At 47.6% G+C, this 19,118-nt stretch overlaps 1 protein-coding gene across 4 annotated transcripts in view; it reads right to left on the reverse strand.

The window, feature by feature from the left end:
* Positions 1-416: 416 nt before the first annotated feature.
* CLUAP1 (clusterin associated protein 1) overlaps positions 417-19,118 on the reverse strand; it is a 75,249-nt gene continuing 56,547 nt past the window's right edge. For 2 of the 4 annotated variants that reach the window (XM_054211081.1, XM_054211083.1), the window contains exons 10-12: positions 15,673-15,780; positions 3,779-3,834; positions 423-902 (exon numbers count right to left, since the gene is read on the reverse strand). In XM_054211081.1, the coding sequence (XP_054067056.1) occupies positions 750-902; positions 3,779-3,834; positions 15,673-15,780 (317 nt within the window). In that variant the 3' untranslated portion in view covers positions 423-749. Of the gene's footprint in view, positions 903-1,448; positions 1,503-3,778; positions 3,835-15,672; positions 15,781-19,118 lie in introns of all 4 variants that reach the window. The other 2 variants (XM_054211080.1, XM_054211082.1) reach the window with 2 other exon arrangements.

The raw sequence follows: 19,118 nt of genomic DNA on the forward strand, positions 1-19,118 counted from the left end.
TGATGGTATCGGTACAACTTGATGAACAAAAGCCCAACTTTTGGCCCGTTTGAGTGTCTAAATCTCAGTCCACTCCAGAAGTACCAGTATAATTAAAGGACTAATTTCATATGGATTTAGTTACAGCGCTTGTCTCGCGCGGCCGCTCTCAGAACACTGAAGCACAGCCCAGTGAAGTCTGAGAACAATTCCCACTGACACGGCTGAAATACTACGAGACGCTGCACTGAGGGTGACATTTGAGAACCCCTTCACTGGTTTCCCACTCCCTTGGTGCAACTGGTGCTGCTCTTTGTGGAGGCAAACCCTTGATTAAGTAAAGGATGTGTTTAGGATACATAGATTGAAGGCAGATTTAAAATCAGTTTCAGTGTTTTCCCAGAGCAGCTTGTCATCCAGTCTTATTAAGCCAAAAAAATCTGTTTGGGCATAATAAAATGCAGAGGAATCAAGCACACGATGCTCGCTGGAGTGCGACTTCTGGCACTGCAGTGCATGAGGGCCAGTTCTAATGCAATTATGGAAATAACCGCACTCCACATTACTGTGATTCTCATTACAGCTAAACTGCTCATGCTTTGAGAGTCACAAGACTGGCAATCCAAGTTTAATTTTCAAGTTTAATGAACATTATTTACCGACTCCTGAATTCATGCTGACAAACGCTTTTCAAATGGCAGGATGCTCCTGGCCTGCACGCTCTCCAAAGTTTCTATTTCCAGATGCCTCCTGGTCCTGCTACTAAAGGGTCAGAAGTCATTGTCACTTTCCTCTAGTGGCTCTGGCTTCCTTGCTCGGTGACTGGATTTGCTTGGGGAGATCTCCATGCTGTCATCTTCCATATCATCCTCCTCCTCATCTTCATCTTCATCCAGGTCAATCTCACTATCCCCCGAGTCCTCCTGAAGGAAAGCAAACAGAATTGAGGACCGGTTCAGTTCTCAGATGGCAAGGCATCTTTGCCAGCTCCAAAGTAAAGGATGGCACTGCTGGCTGACGCTCTGGCGCTTTGTCCCCTGCGCTCTGTGCAGTCCCACACCCGGGGGCTATGGGGAAGGCTGTTTGTCTGCACTGGTGTGGATCCAGGTTTGGACTTGCTCCAGGGAGCAGCAGTAGCAGATTCTGCAAGAAGTTTTGGTCCAGCTCAGGCTGCTGTGCTGCTGGCCTTCCAAAATAACAAAAAGCCAGAGCTCATCTGCTTCTGGAAGCCAACGGCCCACATGGCTTTCACCAGCAGCTCCCCATTTTGCTAGACGCGGCTGCTCCGTTCAGTTTATTGCAAACCTCCTTCCCCACTTCACGGGGCTGACAAAACCAAGCTCCCCGACTTCTGCTGAATCTGTGGTATTAAAAACCTTGCAGGGTGTTTAACTTAAAAGCGATACGTATTGCAAGACCAAAGAATCAAGGTGTAGTGGAGGAAAATTAACTGCAGGAGAGGAACCCACCTGTGCCTTGGTGATGCTCTTGCGCGTGCCTGGCCGTGCTGGGGCAGATCTCCCCTTGGAGAACCAGAGTGCAAAGAACAGCAGAGGCAGAGCAGGGGAAAAAAAAAAAAGCACAAAACCATAAAAGAAAACAGAAAGTAACCGGAATGGGAGCAGGGGAGAAGGCAGCAAAGCCAGGTCCAGCTCAGGCATCGTGTGCCACATCAGCAAGTGACAGAGGCTGCGTGTACAGCTGCTGGCTCTTGGGCAGGCTGAAGCCTGCTCTCTTCTCAGCTCCATAACCCAATTAACTCCTTGAGGGTTTCAAACCAGCCTCACCGGTTTCCTTCCCTGCAAGGGAAGATGCTTGCAAGGGTCCCTAAGCAAGCGTCTCGGCCCCAGTGCCTGCCGAGATGCTGTATTAACAGGGCAGAGCCATGAGACAACCAAAGTGGCTGCAGGTGAGGGCCATAAGAGGCTGAAGGTCTTGACTTCCCATGCCTGGGTATGATGGGGCTTGTGCCAACAGGGAAATGCGGGAGAAAGCTGTGAACAGGAAAGTCCAAAGGGAAGAGAAATTGCAGAGGATGACTATCCAAATCTGGCAAGAACACGGTGAAGGACAGTCAGGCAGCACCATGGCTGAGGCCACAACGTCTTCACCTACAGCACTAGCATTCCTGACCCTACCCCGAAATGGCTCTGAATGCCAAGGGCACAAATCAGTCCCCAGAAGGCAACAAACAGCCTTAGCCACATCCAGTCTGGCAGAAGCAAACAGCAGAGCATGGTCTGCAAGTTCCTTTCAGGAGAAAAGGTGAGGACGGGCAGAAAGAAGGGCAGCTCATCCCTCTCTAGCAAGAGACTTAACTCCCATATCACTATATATAGCAACATATATCCGTGTCTCTGCAACGAACACTTAATAGCAGTGGTATTTTCTCTCTTCTGGTCCTGCCTGCAGGAGAAATACTCTGCCCGCAGCTTTGCTTGGCTAACCTAGCAGCGTCACACAGCCACGGCAAAGAGCTTTTGCATGTGGTAGTAAACACCAGAATTTTCCTACTGTTCTTATGTCCTGTAGAGGTGCATTCCCCCATCCACTTCCCTCCCATTTTAAACCTTCTCCTTGGGATCCCTGGAGTGGCGCTAGCTCACAACTTGTCCATTAACCTCTGCTTCCCTATCCAAGCCAGCCTGCTCCCCCAGGGTCTGGTGTCTGCAATGGGCTTTTGCGAAGGGATTTCTCAAAAAGCAAATTCTTGGTTTCAGAGAAGCTTAATTTCTACGCCACGAAGGCAGCGAAAGGCAGGGCAGTACCGAGAGAGAAGGATAATCCCCCAGCAGCACAGGGCTTCTTGCTGGGCCCAGAGAAGATGTCTGAAGTCCTAGCACGCCCTCCTCACCTAGACAGGCAGCACTGCGTGGGGTGTCTGCCAGGCAGTGAGACGGAAAGGCTACACCTACACAAGGAAATTATTAGACAGCACAGGTTCAAATACAAGTTCGCAATCATCATCGTTTTTAAGGGTTTGTACTCTCCAAAACAATATTCCAGCATCACCCAGGGAACAAGACATCCCCGCACTGCTCCGGACTGGCACCTTTTTGGGATGATGGGGAGAGCTTACTGTAGGGATGCAAACCTTATCGCAGCAGCTGGCTTCAGCTTCCTAGTACAGATAGAGCCACTTACGAGTGCCCAGAGGCACAGAAAGATTGCCCATATGCCAAAGGAGTTGCCCATACGCCAGGGGCTGAGCACAGCAGTCAGAACAAGTGCCAGCTGTACAAACCTGCGTGTACCTGCTTAGCCACCATCTGCTCACCAGGTCCACCGTAAGCAGATGCAAAGCCAGGAGCCATGGGACAGCTTTATCTGCAAGGCAGGGATCCCACGGGGACAGAGCTCACAGTTCGGCTCTCATCCCTGTCCCAGCAGCTGGAAGACTGATGCTGTGTTAGCACGTGTCACTCCAAGGAATGCGATTTTAGAGCAGTGCAGGTGATTTAGATTTAACACATCTAGCTCCTGCTACACTGCACTGATCCCCTCTTCCCAGCACTCTGCCCCAAAGAGCTCAACAAAACAACATTCCCGCCACCTGTGTGCTGCTAGTGACACACTGCAGGCTGAGCTTAAAGCACAGAGACTCCAAGAGCAAAAGAAAAACAGGAAAATATGCGTCTATACAGATGAGAGAGCAATCAGCTGGAGGAAAGGAAGGGAAAAGCAGGCCTGGGGCATGACCATTCAAGCAGGCAAAAAGGTGTTTCTCTAGCTGAGGAGAGGGCTGTCATTCTAAAGCACTGTGGGAGAAGCCCTACAGGCACATAGGATGGTTACTTACATCTTCCTCCGTGTCTCCGCCTTGCATTGTTCCCACGATCCGGGCGCCAGCTCTTCCTGCACGAGCAAAGAGAATGACCATAAAGCCTGGCTCATGGTTAACACCGAGGGAGACTGAAAGATGAAGTTCAGGATTTCCCTTTTCGAGGACTAATCAAATGGCAGTGACAGGATGAGATCCCAACGTACGTAAAGTCACCCCGACTCCCTTGTTAAGCTCCCGCAGAGCTCAGGAGAAGGTAGAAGAGGGTAAAGGCTGACAGCAATTGCAATCAGGATGGTATTTCCAGAGCTACCTTATGCCGGTATGACAGTTCTGACAGGACATAGAGGTACACTAAGAAACAGGAAATTCTATCTGAACACAAGAAACCATATTTATTTATTTTTTTTTTACTCAGAGGGTGGTCAAACACTGGAACAAGGTTGCCAAGAGAAGCTGAGGAGTCTCCATCCATGGAGATATTAAAAACCCAACTGGATGTGGTCCCGGGTAACCTGTTTGAGTGAGGGGTTGGACTAGATGATCTGAGAGGTCCCTCCAACCTAAACAGTTCTGTGAACTGGTACATTCCTTCCTCTGCTTTGGTGCACAGGGACCAAAAGCCCGTCTTTTCCATGTGGTAAGTCTTCTGTCCTTTAGAGAGCTCACTATGCTCAGATACTTTCTGATTGTTGGGGTTGGACTAGATGATCGTTAAGGTCCCTTCCAACCCAAACCATTCAATGATATTGCAGTAGGGACTAACATCTCACGGGGCTCCTAGGCAGTGCCAAGGCAAACCTCAAGAATTTCTCACTGAGAGTTGGATGTGGAAGTCTGAAGAGGGAGGTAGATATCTCAGGGTTGTAGGGTGCCAGGTCCTGCACTTGGGTGACAACAACCCCGTGCATCGCTACAGGCTTGGGGAAGTGTGGCTGGAGAGCTGCCTGGCAGAAAAGGACCTGGGGGTTCTAATTGACAAGCGGCTGAACATGAGCCAGCAGTGTGCCCAGGTGGCCAACAAAGCCAATGGCATCCTGGCTTGTATCAGAAACAGTGTGACCAGCAGAAGCAGGGAGGCAATTGTCCCCCTGTACTCAGCACTGGTGAGGCCACACCTTGAGTATTGTGTCCAGTTCTGGGCACCTCCATACAAGAGAGATATCAAGGTGCTGGAGCAAGTGCAGAGGAGGGCAACGAAGCTGGTGAAGCACCTGCAGAATAAATCTTATGAGGAACGACTGAAGGAGCTGGGACTGTTTAGTTTGAGGAAGAGGAGGCTGAGGGGAGACCTCATCACTCTCTACAACTACTTGAAAGGACATTGTAGAGAGGTTGGTGCTGGTCTCTTCTCACAGGTAATTGGTGATAGAACAAGAGGGAATGGGTTCAAGCTGCAGCAGGGTAGGTTTAGGCTGGACATTAGGAAAAAATTCTTCACAGAAAGAGTGGTCAGACACTGGAATAGGCTGCCCAGGGAGGTGATGGAGTCATCATCCCTGGATGTGTTTAAGACTCATTTAGGTGTGCTGTTGGGGGATATGGTGTAGGGGAGAACTTTGTAGAGTGGCGTTGATGGTTGGACTCGATGATCCCAAGGGTCTTTTCCAACCTGAATGATTCTGTGATTCTAGGGAGTTCACTGAAAACGGAGAACACACTTGTGCCTTGCTTTGTTATTTTTGGCTATGTAGAGGCCATATGAAACGGGGAAGATGCTAGCATGGTCTCCTTTGCTAGGAGGGAGGTGTTGGGAATGGGTATAGCAGAGTTGTGACTGGGGAAATTCCACGTGTGGGCCGACGGGGTGACTCAGCCCTGCTTTCTGCAGCCACCAGAAATCACTCAGTGCCAACCGGCAGCCTACTCAACAGTGCTGCTGTGACCATCCCACTTCACCGTTTGTTTATCTCCTGTCATCACTGGTTTTCTCTATGCCAAATATGGATTTTTCCAAAATCTAGGTTTTTTTTTAGCATGAAAACAAAGCAACTTGAAATATATCCTGTCAAACTTCCTTTGTACCTCCCAAAGTACAAAAAGAAGACATGTCCCTTTCATCCCCTTTGCAAACTGAGTTGGGTTAGTTGCAGCAAAAAGCTGGCTAACTCAACCATAAGTCACCAACACACCCTTGCTGTGTCAAGGCAGATCATTTAAAGGATCTTATGTCTTTAAATAAAAAGTGGTGTCCTCTATCTGTCTGGTTGCTGATAACACAGGCAGTGGAGATGGAATTATAAGAAAATTCCTGGACAGAGGATCTCTCTTCAAGCTTTACAGACACTTGCTCTAGTATACACTAGACTAAACTATGTAAATTTGGAGATGATTACAACTGACATCATTAGACGACCACAGAACCACATTCTTGCCCAGCCTACAGATGGCTCCAAGGGTTTAACTGCAATTTTGCTACGTAGAAGGCTCAGCATAAAGTGTTAGATAGGGATTTATTACCTCAAAGGAGAAAGCAGCAGGGAGCTCCTAAAATCTACTGATAAGGCAACGTTGAGAGAGATCCTGAGCGTAAAAGAGAATCAGAATATCATATAAGAAGAGCTGATGAAATAGGACAGTTCAAAAATGCCCAGGGAAGAGCTTAGAGAATGGTAACAGAAGGTCTGCAGGATGCTGGAAACAGTAGGGACATCTTATGGGCATCTAAGTGCTTAGATTTGGAACAGATGAGAATCAGGTATTGCCCAGACTTCAATCCCTACATCGGTTCAGGCCAGGAGCACCTCGTTGAACTAGGGACTGTGGGGTCAGCAGTGTTAGGTCCTGGGGGACACACACAGGAGAAACCCCAGGATGCAGAGGGCTGGGAGCTTCAGGTTGTGCACTACGCCAGAGACCAAACAGGAGAGAAAGCACATTTTCCACATTGGTAGAAGAGCTTCCGTGACAAAGGCAGGAACGTTATTTTAACTTTCAGATGCTAAACCCCCACGTTTCCATGTGTGGGAGCAAGAGGAGCGGCAGGTGGCCGCGGGGCACTTCCACGTGCACTGAGTCGGGGGGAGGCAGGAAAGAGAGTTGTCATCTGCACAGGACAGGGAGAGCTGGCAGCTGCCGGGGTGTTTGTCACTTGAAATTTCCTGGGTCCAATTTAACTGGGCTCAGCCTCCTGCGACATCAGTGCTGCACCACTCCGGCCACAGAGGGTCATGCAGCTTCCAAGCGGGTGAGAGCTCGTTATGTTTACTTACAGATAATGTGAATTCAGCCAGGACAGGCTGTACAAAATGATAATTAGGTAAAATGCTAGTAACGAAGAGACCGTAATTCACTGCACCTTTGGATTCAAATCTAATCTCCGTGCATCGCCACGGTTTATAGCCACTGAGCCAGCAAAGATCAGAAGTGAACGTGCATCCATGATTTTAAGCCTGTGAGCGTTTGCCATTTTTCCTCCGCGTGTGAGGCTTGCCATTGTGCTAACCCGTGCAGCAGCCTACAATGGAGCCACAGGACTAGAATGATTTACATTTTCTTACCCAGCAGTGGGTATATGTTAACCCCGTGCTGCTGCCCAGGATGAGCATGCTTCTATTTATTTCTTACACCCTCCACGAAACGGAAATTTGCTCAGAAGTGAGTCACCTGTCTCAATGCCAGCATTTCAGACCTACCACCTCTCCTCCGTCTCCACTAGGGCCGGCGTCGCAACGGCCATTACACAGGCCGAAAGCATATGGAAATACCTCCTCCCTCCCAGCGAGGGATGAACTTTGCTTACACAAAACACACAGCCAAAGACAGCTCCGCTGGCAGCAGATGCCGAGATGGTGGGAGGAAGCTCTATTTCACGTTAAGGCAAATTCATTTCTGTGAATTCCAATCACAGCCCCTTTTTGGTGTTTCCAAACACATTTGATCGCCCCCTTTCCCAGCTGCATGAGCCTGGTAATATTGTCTGTATCAGGAATCAGCTGCTGTATCAGGAAACCAAAGACCTTGCGGACTCTTACCTGGGGATGGAAATCTGCAGAGATCCATGGAGAAATACATGAGAATGAGAATCATAGAATCATAGGGTTGGCAGGGACCTCTGGAGATCATCTCGTCCAACCCCCTGCCAGAGCAGGGTCACCCAGAGCAGGTGGCACAGGAACGCGTCCAGGCGGGTTTGGAATGTCTCCAGAGACAGAGACTCCACCACCTCTCTGGGCAGCCGGTGCCAGGGCTCTGCTGCCCTCACAGCAAAGAAGTTCCTCCTCATGTTTAGGTGGAACTTCCTATGCTCAAGTTTGTGCCCGTTACCTCTTGTCCTGTCACTGGGCACCACTGAAAAGAGCCTGGCCCCATCCTGACACCCACCCTTTCAGTATTTATAAGCGTTGATAAGGTCCCCCCCTCAGTCGTCTTTTTTCCAGACTGAAGACACCCAAATCCCTCAGCCTTTCTTCATCAGAGAGATGTTCCAGTCCCCTCAGCATCTTGGTAGCCCTTTGCTGTCCCCTCTCCAGCAGTTCCCTGTCCTTCTTGAACCGGGGAGCACAGAACTGGACCCAGCGCTCCAGATGCGGCTTCCCCAGGGCAGAGCAGAGGGGGAGGATGACCTCCCTCCACCTGCTGGCCACACTCTTCTTGATGCCCCCCAGGATGGCATTGGCCTTCTTGGCCACCAGGGCCCATTGCTGGCTCATGGGCATCCTGTTGTCCCCCAGGACTCCCAGATCTCTTTCCACAGAGCTGCTCTCCAGCAGGTCACCCCCAGCCTGTCCTGGTGCGGGGGGTTATTCCTCCCCAGGTGCAGCACCCTGCACTTGCCCTTCATGAATTTCATAAGGCTTCTCTCTGCCCAACTCTGCAGCCTGTCCAGGTCTCTCCAGCTTTGTGTCATCAGCAAACTTGCTGAGGGTGCCCTCTGTTCCTTCATCCAGGTCATTGATGAATACATTGAAGAGGACTGGACCCAGTACTGACCCCTGGGGAACACCACTCGTCACTGACCTGCAAGTAGACTCTGTGCCCCTAATCACGACCCTCTGAGCTCTGTCTTTCAACCAGTTATCTATCCACCTTACTGTCCATTCATCTAGCCCACTCTTCCTAAGCTTCCCTATGAGAAGCTGTATTAGCTTTCTCCCTCCCCAGGATAGTTTCCCCCAAGTACTATCAGTCAGACCCAGTGGCTCAAACACAGTGTTCACTGTTTTATTCCCCTCCTGCTTGACCTGAAGAGGCAAGGAAGAAGGAACTAAGCTGACTCTCCAAAATGCTTTTATAAGGTTTACAATTAGGACTGGATTTGCTTTACCAGAAAAGTATATTCACTCCAGGAGCACAGTCACAAGGACCCACCACTGTGTGCCATGTGTACAAAGCCCCAGTTCAGATAAAATTGCACTTTGTGAAGTTCACAAAGACGGAATTTATCTTTTAAAAGTTTCTGGGGAGCAACACCAGTTTGGCAGAGTCCTCTGAGGTGCTCTGAGAGCAGGTGCATTTGTGAAATTTTTCCCCTTGACTTCATACGTTATCAAACAGCTGGAGAGGTGGAACCCTGCTAATGCACAGCCACATACCCTCCCAACAGACCCATTCTTTGTGCCTCAGCCTTCTCCCTCTGCCGCCACCACGGTGCCTGCGAAATCCAGACCCGCTCATCTCCTTGCTCCCACAGACTTTGAACCAAGGCAAACACACGCAACGAGATGCCTGCAAACACCAGGGTTCACGAAAAACCATCAGGAAGGGAGCAGCCTGGCCAGGTTAGAAGAGATTTTTGTTTCTGTTGCTCTAGACTTCTTGCTCACTGCCAAGAAATCAGACGGGGGATTTTCAGAGGAGCTCTGGGGTTACAAACAATAATCACAAACCCCACGCGGGCAAGAAAGCTCAGTGCCCAGCAGAGCCTGTGTCAAGGCTGGTGTGTCCGTACCTGACTCACCTCTGCCCGCTCCACGCCACACTGGGTCTGTACCTCTCCCTTCTGGGCACCTGCAAACCCCACTGAGTACGTGAACTGCAAATTCCTGGTGTTTTTGAGACTCAGGCCTTGCCACGCTGGAACGGCTGGGGTATCAGGAGGACACTGACAGTTTCTGGAGTCTGCGGCCGAAGCTTGCACGTGCAACGCCCTTGGCAAATCCTCGCTCGGGGCAGTTTAATCATCAAGCACGGCATGACTCTGAACAAGACATTTTCTTCCGGGTTTTGGGTTCGTTTTTTTTTCCAAAAGCACAAGTTCCAGGTACTCTGACTGCAGCAGTAGGGGGACCCGATCACCACTTAAGGGTTTCTGAACAGACTAACTGGGGGCAATCACTTGGGAACAGGAAAGCAGGAGACCACATGCACTAAGCCACGTGCCAGTAAGAGGCAGCTGTCCCTACGGATGAAGCTGAGAATCAGGGATGGGATCACACCGCATTGGGATCACACCGCATTGGGATCACGCCTAGACAACTGCAGTGGGCTTCGTCATGTTTTTCCTATCAAGGCTCATTTCCACAACAGAGAAGATCGTAACATTTTGACAGAAACTGCAGATTTGTCATCGTTTTGTATTTGCAAATTTAAATGCACTTGCATACGTTTCTTGGGCTTGGACTCAGGAGATGTAATTTCCTTTAGGAACCAGAGAGAAGGGAAGAAATTGACTTAGTTATTTAACATGTGCTTTTAAAAATTAGGCAGGTGACAGCCACAGGAGCTCAATGTGAACAAGACATCCAACAAGGAGCAGGCAGCTGTTGCACATTCCTAATTGAATCCCTCCCCTCCCCTTCCCATTGGTAGCACACCTGTGGTTTCTATACTCCTGGGGCAGGTTAGAAAAACATTTTAGAAATCCGAACATGGCCACAAGCTGGAGAGAGAATTTCCAAAAGCAGAGTCCGACCATTTCCACTGAGAATAGGACCTTCCTACTTTTCAGCTTGCATGCTGCATGGAGGGGTTTGGAAACAGGACTGTGTAGGTTCATCCGAGAAGATTTCTAGCTACTATGTCAAATCTCCAATTCTCTCTACAGGACTGAAAAATGAGGGCTAATTCAGTCTCCACAACCTTCCCCTAGCATGCAGGGTACCTTTGGCCCTTTCCCCATGTCTGCTGACCAGCTCCTACTTAATAATCACAAGCTCAACCTTCAGAAGAAAACCGAGACAGGGAGGCTAAACATCACCATCGTCTCAAAACACCGAGCATCCGCCACAGCAGCACCGTCAGCACGTTTTGGGTGTCTGCTGCTCTGCGGGCACTGCCCCTGTACAGGACTGGGGACCCCGCAGGCCCGGCCACAGCACGGGAAGAGCGAGCATGGGGGCAAGCCAGCCCATGTCCACAGAGACATGGGACCGTGCTCTCTGTCTGCCCCTGAACCCATCTCCAGTTTGATTGTCATATATTTGGTTCTGCTCCTTCCAACGAGGTACGCTTTGCTTTCTTAATAAAACCCCTTTATTTTCATCTGCTGCATCCAGAGACATATTTCTTCTCGCTCCGTTCAACAGGGCAGGTTTTCACAGGCAAAGATTTTATCCATTCAGTAGCAAGTCCACTCGCTAACCTGGCTGCCAGCACACCATTATCACATCGATCCTCGGGGTCGGTCCTGCGAAGGTAAGAGGCTCCAAGAGAGCTGCTCTCTCTCTGTTTGACTTTGGACTGATTGTCTGCTGAAAAACATCCTGAGTTTTATAAAGCTGTCTTCTTACAATAAAGACCAAATTGCATGGAAGTTGTTATTGTCTCGGGAGTGAAATGGTCTCTGTGGTCTCAACAGGACAAAAACGTCCCTTAACACCAACATTAGAGAAGGAAACATACGAGCTAAAGCATTTGGATAATTGGTTTACGGGAGCTGAAAGCTCCTGGCAGCGTGGAATAGAGGGTGATTTACTATAGACAGGCACAGTTCCACAGTTCTGCAAGCGCGGATCATTTCTGCTTCATTCCGCAGCATTTCCACTGCCTCCGTTGTTGCGAGTACAGTGTGTGCCAGTCTGTCGTGGCCCACCCGATCAGCCAGTGCTATCGCTGGCAGGAGTGGAGATCCCGAATTTGCTCACAATTCCAAAATACTTTTCAGAACCCTGGTCCGAATGAGACTGGAAAGATGGATCTGCACATGTAAATATAACATCGCTTCAAAATCTGGCACTTTTGATAGCGTGGATGAAAAAAATCCACTTTAGTTCAAGAGGAAACTGTAAAGGTTCTTAGAAAAAAAAAACAAACAAAAACCCCTGCATCTACTGAGGGTTAGACTAAGTTCGTGGAAACTCCATCCAGCTCAGGAAATCCTGATGAAGCTTGGAACAGTTTGAGAGGGGGAGGGAACCCGAAGGAAGGTACTACACTCTTCCCCAGGCATTTTCTTCCACCAGTGCTGGAGGCAGAAGACCAGGCTGGACAGACCTGGCATGGCAGCTCCTACGTTCCTCTGACAAGGCTTTGCATTCTTCACCTCGATGCCCACCCCATCTGCACAGGAACAACCATCCTGCTGCAAACTACTGGCTTATGGCCTGTTACAGGCACAAGGTTTCTCTACACTGCAGATGGCTAAGACCTTCAACATGGCAAGCATTTCTTTTTCTTTGGTTCTCTTACAAAACAGAGTCTTATGCCAAGCGCCATCACAACCCACGGTTTGACCTCCGGGAGGTCCACACATCTGTTTTATTTGTGTAACAACCTCGCTTATCTATTGCCAGACAGAATAAAAGCGGATGTGAATCTTTATTCACACCGACAATGTTCAAATTAAAAGTTACAGATGATAAATCAATGATAAAGCTCACTTACAAAAGCAAATGATTAGTGACATACGGATTTATTATAATAAGCCCTATCAAGGAGGAGACCTGCCTGCAATCGTGATGTTCTGATAACAAAACAGGTTGTAGTTTCCCAAACCCAGTAAGGCAGCATCTGCCAGTTTGGCGACTCCCTTCCTAGCCATTTATTTCCCCTCCCATGCCTGCTCCCTCCTCGTTCAGAAGCTGTCCTGGCTTCCTAAAACTGGGTTTGCTGTAGTGTTAGATGAGAACCGTTAAACTCAAAGGGGATAAAAAACTCGGTAGCGCATTACAGATTCCTCCTTACTCTGCTCCTGCCTATTCCTCTTTGTACGCGGGGAATAAGGGTTTGATTTTCTCTCCGTACCACAGGCGCTAGCTGCCCGACATGTCTCCCCCAGCTAACGCTCTTTTCTGCTCCATGGGAGACTAACTCCTATACCTTCAAGTCTTTTAATTGGCTAAAAGAATAAAAGCAGGAGCGATATTGTCGAAGCTGCGTTTAGGCTGAATGTTGCTGCCTCTAGACAAACGTGGTGAAAGGACTCTTGAGGGTGAAAGTGTGTTGATTTTTCCTCAATTATACCAAGTGGCCTAATAAGAGAGATTATCTCTCCCTGAGAATCTTGCCTCTATAATGGCAAAGCACACTGGAATACCTGCCCACCTATTACGGACAGAGGGAGGAAGTCTTCTCTTACAATACTAATAAACTGGAAATTAGAGATGTAAAAATCGAATCACAGCAACTACAGGAACTGACCACAGTGGACCATTTCTCCTTAGTTTGAGAGCAAATATGGCTCAGAAGCACCACCGTGTAAGAAGACACAATGCTTCAAAAGAAAATGATTCAAATCTCTTGAATTGAGTCAAGGAAAAAAGAAGTAATTAACAGAAATAATGCTCCTGTCATGCTGCTTTAACAATTAAGTACATTTTAAATGCAAACTACCCGTGCTGAAGAATATGTACAGATTCTTGGTGTGTTTAATGGCAAATGGCCAGTGAATGTTCAGGCCTGGTTTTCTAAAGAAGCTGACACACCTGACATTAATCTTGCCTCTTTACATGTCTCCAGCACTTGTTGGTGAAGATCACGCAGTCAAATATATAATCTCACTATCGATGAGGGTCCTGGACCAAAGGGGCTGGTTTACACAGACAGAGAGGTGCAGATCTGAGCCTGTTCTCAAGTCTAGGATATAAGCCTGCGCTCTGGACCAGGCTGGAGCTCCTGACAGACAGCTTTGGCCTGATTGGTGTCTTGATACAGTCTAAGCTTTTGTTTCTATGTTCTGGATGGGTACTGAGTGAGCTCACTCTAACACCAGAAGCAGAGATATCCCAAAGATGAGTTTTCCTAAACAAAAAGTGTAGATATTTTGAACCAAAGCCAGTGGTACAGACAGAGAGCCCGCTGTTAATCTCATGGTGTAGCTACAGCTAGAGCAACTGGGCGACTTGCCCAAGACGACGATGAGTAACCTTCTCAAAACAGAAAAGTGAGCCAACAACCCTTCCCTTAGGAGCCTAACAATGTTTGTATCCGTCTCTGCCAGCAGAGATCGCACTGGAGCACCGTAGGACTGAAGCGTGTAAGTTAAAATGAGAGAATACAACCTCATCCCTTCTGGAGAAACTGTAAAAAAGGCATCTCAGGTGCCATTTAACATACCTGGAGCTGCTTCAGTAGTTCACAGCAGGCGAGAGGCAAAAAGAGGATAGAGAGCTAAGGGAGGCTTCCAACTTAACACGGAGATAAGGAGAATAAAGACTTGGATGGCCACCGTGTAGTCAACAAACAGCATGCTCAGAGTATGCAAAATTCAGAGGATAATTATCTGCCTGAAGTAGTTCACTAAGCACTAGGAAGAGACCTACAAAAGCATAGAAAGCAACCTAAACAGCACAGCAGAGAAAATATCTCAGGGATTTGAACTGTTTTCTTTAAGTCTGACAAGCTAATGCTGTTTCCAGTAAGCGTAATTAATGATAAAGCTCTTCCTAGAAAAAAAAAAAATGTACTTGCAACAAAATCTACAACTTACATAATAAAGCTTTTCACTCCCAAAACTGGCATTAAGAGCTGACTGACTGCAGCCAGTACCCACATCACTAGGTTATGTCGTTCTGAGATGAAGATCACAGACAGTTACACAGTCACCTCCAAAGCGCTAAAAACTGCACGCAAACTTCTCCTTGAGAAACTGCAATATAAAAATCCTTAGTGAATATTAGCGTTTCTAGCACTTCTCAAGAATTTTCAAGTTTCATGAAAAGCAGAGGAACTGAGGATAAAAATACTCGAATGATATTGACTTGAGAACTTCAGCTTCTTGCTCTGGTCTCAGTCAGAGAGAGGAGGGCAGAATTCAACTCAGAAAAAGCACATATTTGCGGTTTATTTAAGTAACAGGCTGCAGCAGAAGTAGTGGCACAAGAAATTACCCACAGAGGCACTTCATCCAGATCCCAGAGAGGCTTTTGCTGATGGTCAGAATCACTCACTGCTAACAAGAACGCCAGGAAGAACTAACCCGACTTTCTGGTTTCATTTTTCTTGACTATAGACTAAGCAGAACGTTTCTTTTTCCACCTAAGTGAAACACAGACCCTCAGGCAGTAATTTCTCCGAGTTGCTTCTGACCAGGGCCCTAGTGGAATCGGCAGCCAGAGCCCCAGTTCCACTCCGCATAAACAGCAGGAGAAGCCAGATGTCCTTCCCTGAAAGAAATAACTCAGGTGTGCTGCACTCGTGACTCTGCCAGTGCAGGTGGCTTTAGGGACTCGCTGTAGGTCTTCTTTTGAAGAAGACCCTACTAGAACAAGCGTCAACAGCTAAAGGGAAATAAATGCTTTGCAATGAGAAACAGTATTACTTTTCTAACACTTTGTATAAAGCTGCTTGAGAATCCGCAAGGCAATTCCACAGAAGGATTTTCCTCACATGGTACTTTTTTCAGTTAATAATCCCTAATTTGCTCCCCTGAAAGCACAATGTTTTTTTACACAAGACGCTGTCCCCTTACAGCTCTCAAGAAGGCAGCAGTGCCATTATCCTTGAATGATAACTGGATCTTCTTACATTTAAGGTTACTCAGATAATTCAGCACATCCTTCTGAATAAAGGCAACTAAGAAAAGATTAAGCTACCTTGCAGGAGTGTTTCTGGGGCGGTGCGCTGCTTCATGATCTGCCTGTCTTCCACTTCGCTCTCGGATCTTTCGTCCTCTTGAATCTCTACGTCGGAATCATCGTTATCTGGTTAAAATAAAAACAGTTGATAAATATCATTCAAACCAACACACAACTCAGCAGAGCAGCTGGACGCAAGAGGTGCTACCAGTGTCTGCCTGTGTTCAAGTCCAAGATTAATTAAAAATACAGTCGCAGATAGAGCATTGGCTCTACTGACACATCCTAAGGAAGGCATCCTTCTGCACATAAGTGCCAAAGCAGCATACAGTATCAACAATTGTCTGGGGACAATCCTCAGATTGTACCATAAAGGTGCTGTTCTAAATACACTCTCCAGGTATAGAGCATACGTACAGTCAGAAGGTGCCATTTCAGCAACTGATTTAAAGATAAAAATCTTTTTAAAGCATTTGGAAAGCGTGGGCTTATTAATACATCTCCTAGTCTTTTACCCGGACATAAGCAATATCAAAAACTGTCCCCTTGGACTCTTTGCCTTTCATTTAATCACAGGTTAGAAAAGCACAGTGAGACATTCCCAAACAAAAGCAGTTACAGCCAAACCCAAGATGGCTGGAGAGACAGGGAAGCTTCCAAAGATGCAGGAACTTCTTAAAATATTTTCATAATCTGCTTTTGGTTTCCTCTTCTTCCTATCCAAACTAAAGCCTATTTATTCCCTCATTCCCAGCTCCCAGTCATCAGATTGGAACAAACCTAAAGAGCACTTAGATTAAACTGTCCTTCAGATGTTTGAAAGGATGACAAAAGTCTTCAGATACCTAAAAGTGCCTGCAATGAAAAGGGCAGAGCGCTCTCCATGTCAGCTGTGCGAGTCCTACCTTGAGGTTCACACACACACTCAACCAAACCGATCCTCCTCGAAGCCTGTTCTGAAGCAAAACAGCAGGTGGAAAGTTGGCGCAGAAGCGTGCAGGAAGTCTGGAGCAGGCTCTGCTCCATTCAAATCTCCCTCTATCCCATGAGCTTTTTCCCCTCAGGTTGCCCAGAGAAGCTGTGGCTGCCCCATCCCTGGAGGTGTTCAAGGCCAGGTTGGACGGGGCTTGGAGCAACCTGGTCTGGTGGAAGGTGTCCCTGCCCAGGGCAGGGGGTTGGCACTGAGTGGTTTTTAAGGTCCCCTCCAACCCAAACCAGTCTACGATTCTATGATTCCCTCTTTCCTTGTCCAGGCCAGCCTACTCTGCAAGCCCCTTGGCTCACTAAGACCAAGCTCTGCTCTCCAGCTACCACCCACTTGTGATAACTTCCCTCTTCAAACATTCAACCCATGAGCCAGATCCTCAGCTCCCGTCATCTTACCAACTCTTCTCACTTGGGTAGAGATGAGCCCCTCTACACCAGCTGGTCCCACAGCTCAGAGCTGATGCTGCGTGGTGGCCCATCTGCAGGAGCTTATGGACAAACTCAAGAGGACCCCGTGTGAGGCCAGCACCCAGCAGAGCAACAATAGCTGTTAATTATTTAGAGAAAATAGGCAATTCTTTCCCAGGTACATTTAATTACACACATGTCTGAGCTGAAAATGGAAATAAGTACTTTAATTATGATTAGTAATGACCTGACACGTCTTTGCAATATTTAATTATTGGACAATATACAAATATTAGACGTTTTTCCATAATCTTTTTCATTGCAATATTAAGTTAATGACAAAATGTAACAGAAAGGGATATATTCTATGATTCTATATTTGATACCCTGCTAAGATAACGAGGCTCCAGCAATGTTAGCTACAATTTCTATTTGTGTTGCACTTTCTTCTTTAGCCAATGAAGGAATCCCTCACTGCGGCGTGACCCGAATTCTGTTTCTCTTTACCTGGTATTGAGGAAAGCGAGGTTTTGTTCAGACCTTACCCAGGCAAACTCTTCGGGAAGAGCCACCTGGAGCCTAAATAAAAGATTCAGGTTCGTGCTCTGTATGTTAAAGAGAGAAACTACCTCACCTGCGATGCCTCTTAATGCTGGATCCTGATGGCTACTACTAAAATGTCCTCGTTCTTACTTTGTGTGTTTTTGGGTTTTTTTGGTTTGGTTTTTTTTTTTTTTTTTTTTTTTTAAAAGCAGCAATTCCTCCCTTTCAGGTTTTGTCCTTTGTGCTCCTCCTGTTACACAGCACCACTGGCCAGAGCTGAGGATGCCGCAGAGAGCCCTTACAATCACTTCTCTGAACCATTTCTGTTCTGTCCCCATTAGCGCTTTCTGCTTCTCGCTGGGATCTCCTGAGCGGGAGCTGCCAGCTGAGAGAGGGACTAATGGAGCCAGTGCTCTCCGCTGACAACCCGTAGCGGCAAACCCAGCTAACACCACTTTGGGGACAGGACTTACAGCAGAGAGGAACGGCGATGCGATTCTGCTCCCATTGGGGGCACGGCTGTAACAACACAGGGCTTTAATTTTACATTTCATTTTTCTGGAAGCCATTTTTTTAAACCTTTTGTGACAACAGACTTCAGATATATCGCGTAAAATATATTTCTCTTGGGACAAAGCAGCAGGAAGAAGACAAGAATAAACAGGAACGAATCTGCCACCTTCCTTCCACTGTAGGTAGAATTGCTCTTTCCTAACTACCCACACTGACGGCTCAATGCTCTCCCAAACCACACGAACCTTTCCAGCTCCGCGCAGCACTCCAGCCATTTCTGACCCATTTCAACTTGCAAAAAGGAAGCTCATCTCATCATGTAATTCCCCACAGCATCCTTCTGTTGGAAAGCGGGACCTGCAGGAAGATCCCACGGTGAATAAGTGCCCTGCGATAGAAGCGATACCTACTGCAGAGAGTGCATCAGTGGCTGGAGGCCTCCAGCCTGCTGCTTTATGAAAGGAAATGGTTTAAACACAGCTTTTTTTTTTCCCCCCTCTCACCCAGCCCTTTTCCTTTTTCCCTTAGGTTCTCTGCTACTCTCCATCTCCTCTTTCTCACGCTATTTCTTTTACCCTTCTCCCCCCCTAACGCAGATGTTGTGGCTCTGGCCTGGCAGTGATGAAGTTGGGGTTTTCTGCTGTTCAGCCCACACGTGGATGCCACAGGATACCTCTGGCCAGCCCCAGAAAAGCACACCATGTGCCCCAGCCCTTCCTCTTGTCTTTCCGTGTGCTCAGCAAGCCAAGCCAGTAGTAACTGTATGCTTAGCTTTCATTCACACCTTTAAAAATCCTGGATTACTCTTCAACACAAATGAAGAAAAGACTAATCAGGTGAATTATCAGCATATAAACACAGTGCATAATTTTTCCTACCAAGCTGTGACTTTGAAACACACCTTGTTACAGATCTATGGCAAGAATTTGGATTTTCTTTGAATAGCCTCGCTGGAATTCTGATGCACATACCCCAGCACGAAGCATCACTGAGCTGCTACAGCGAACACACGC

This window comes from Rissa tridactyla, chromosome 8 (assembly GCF_028500815.1).
Source record: "Rissa tridactyla isolate bRisTri1 chromosome 8, bRisTri1.patW.cur.20221130, whole genome shotgun sequence".
Taxonomy (NCBI): domain Eukaryota; kingdom Metazoa; phylum Chordata; class Aves; order Charadriiformes; family Laridae; genus Rissa; species Rissa tridactyla.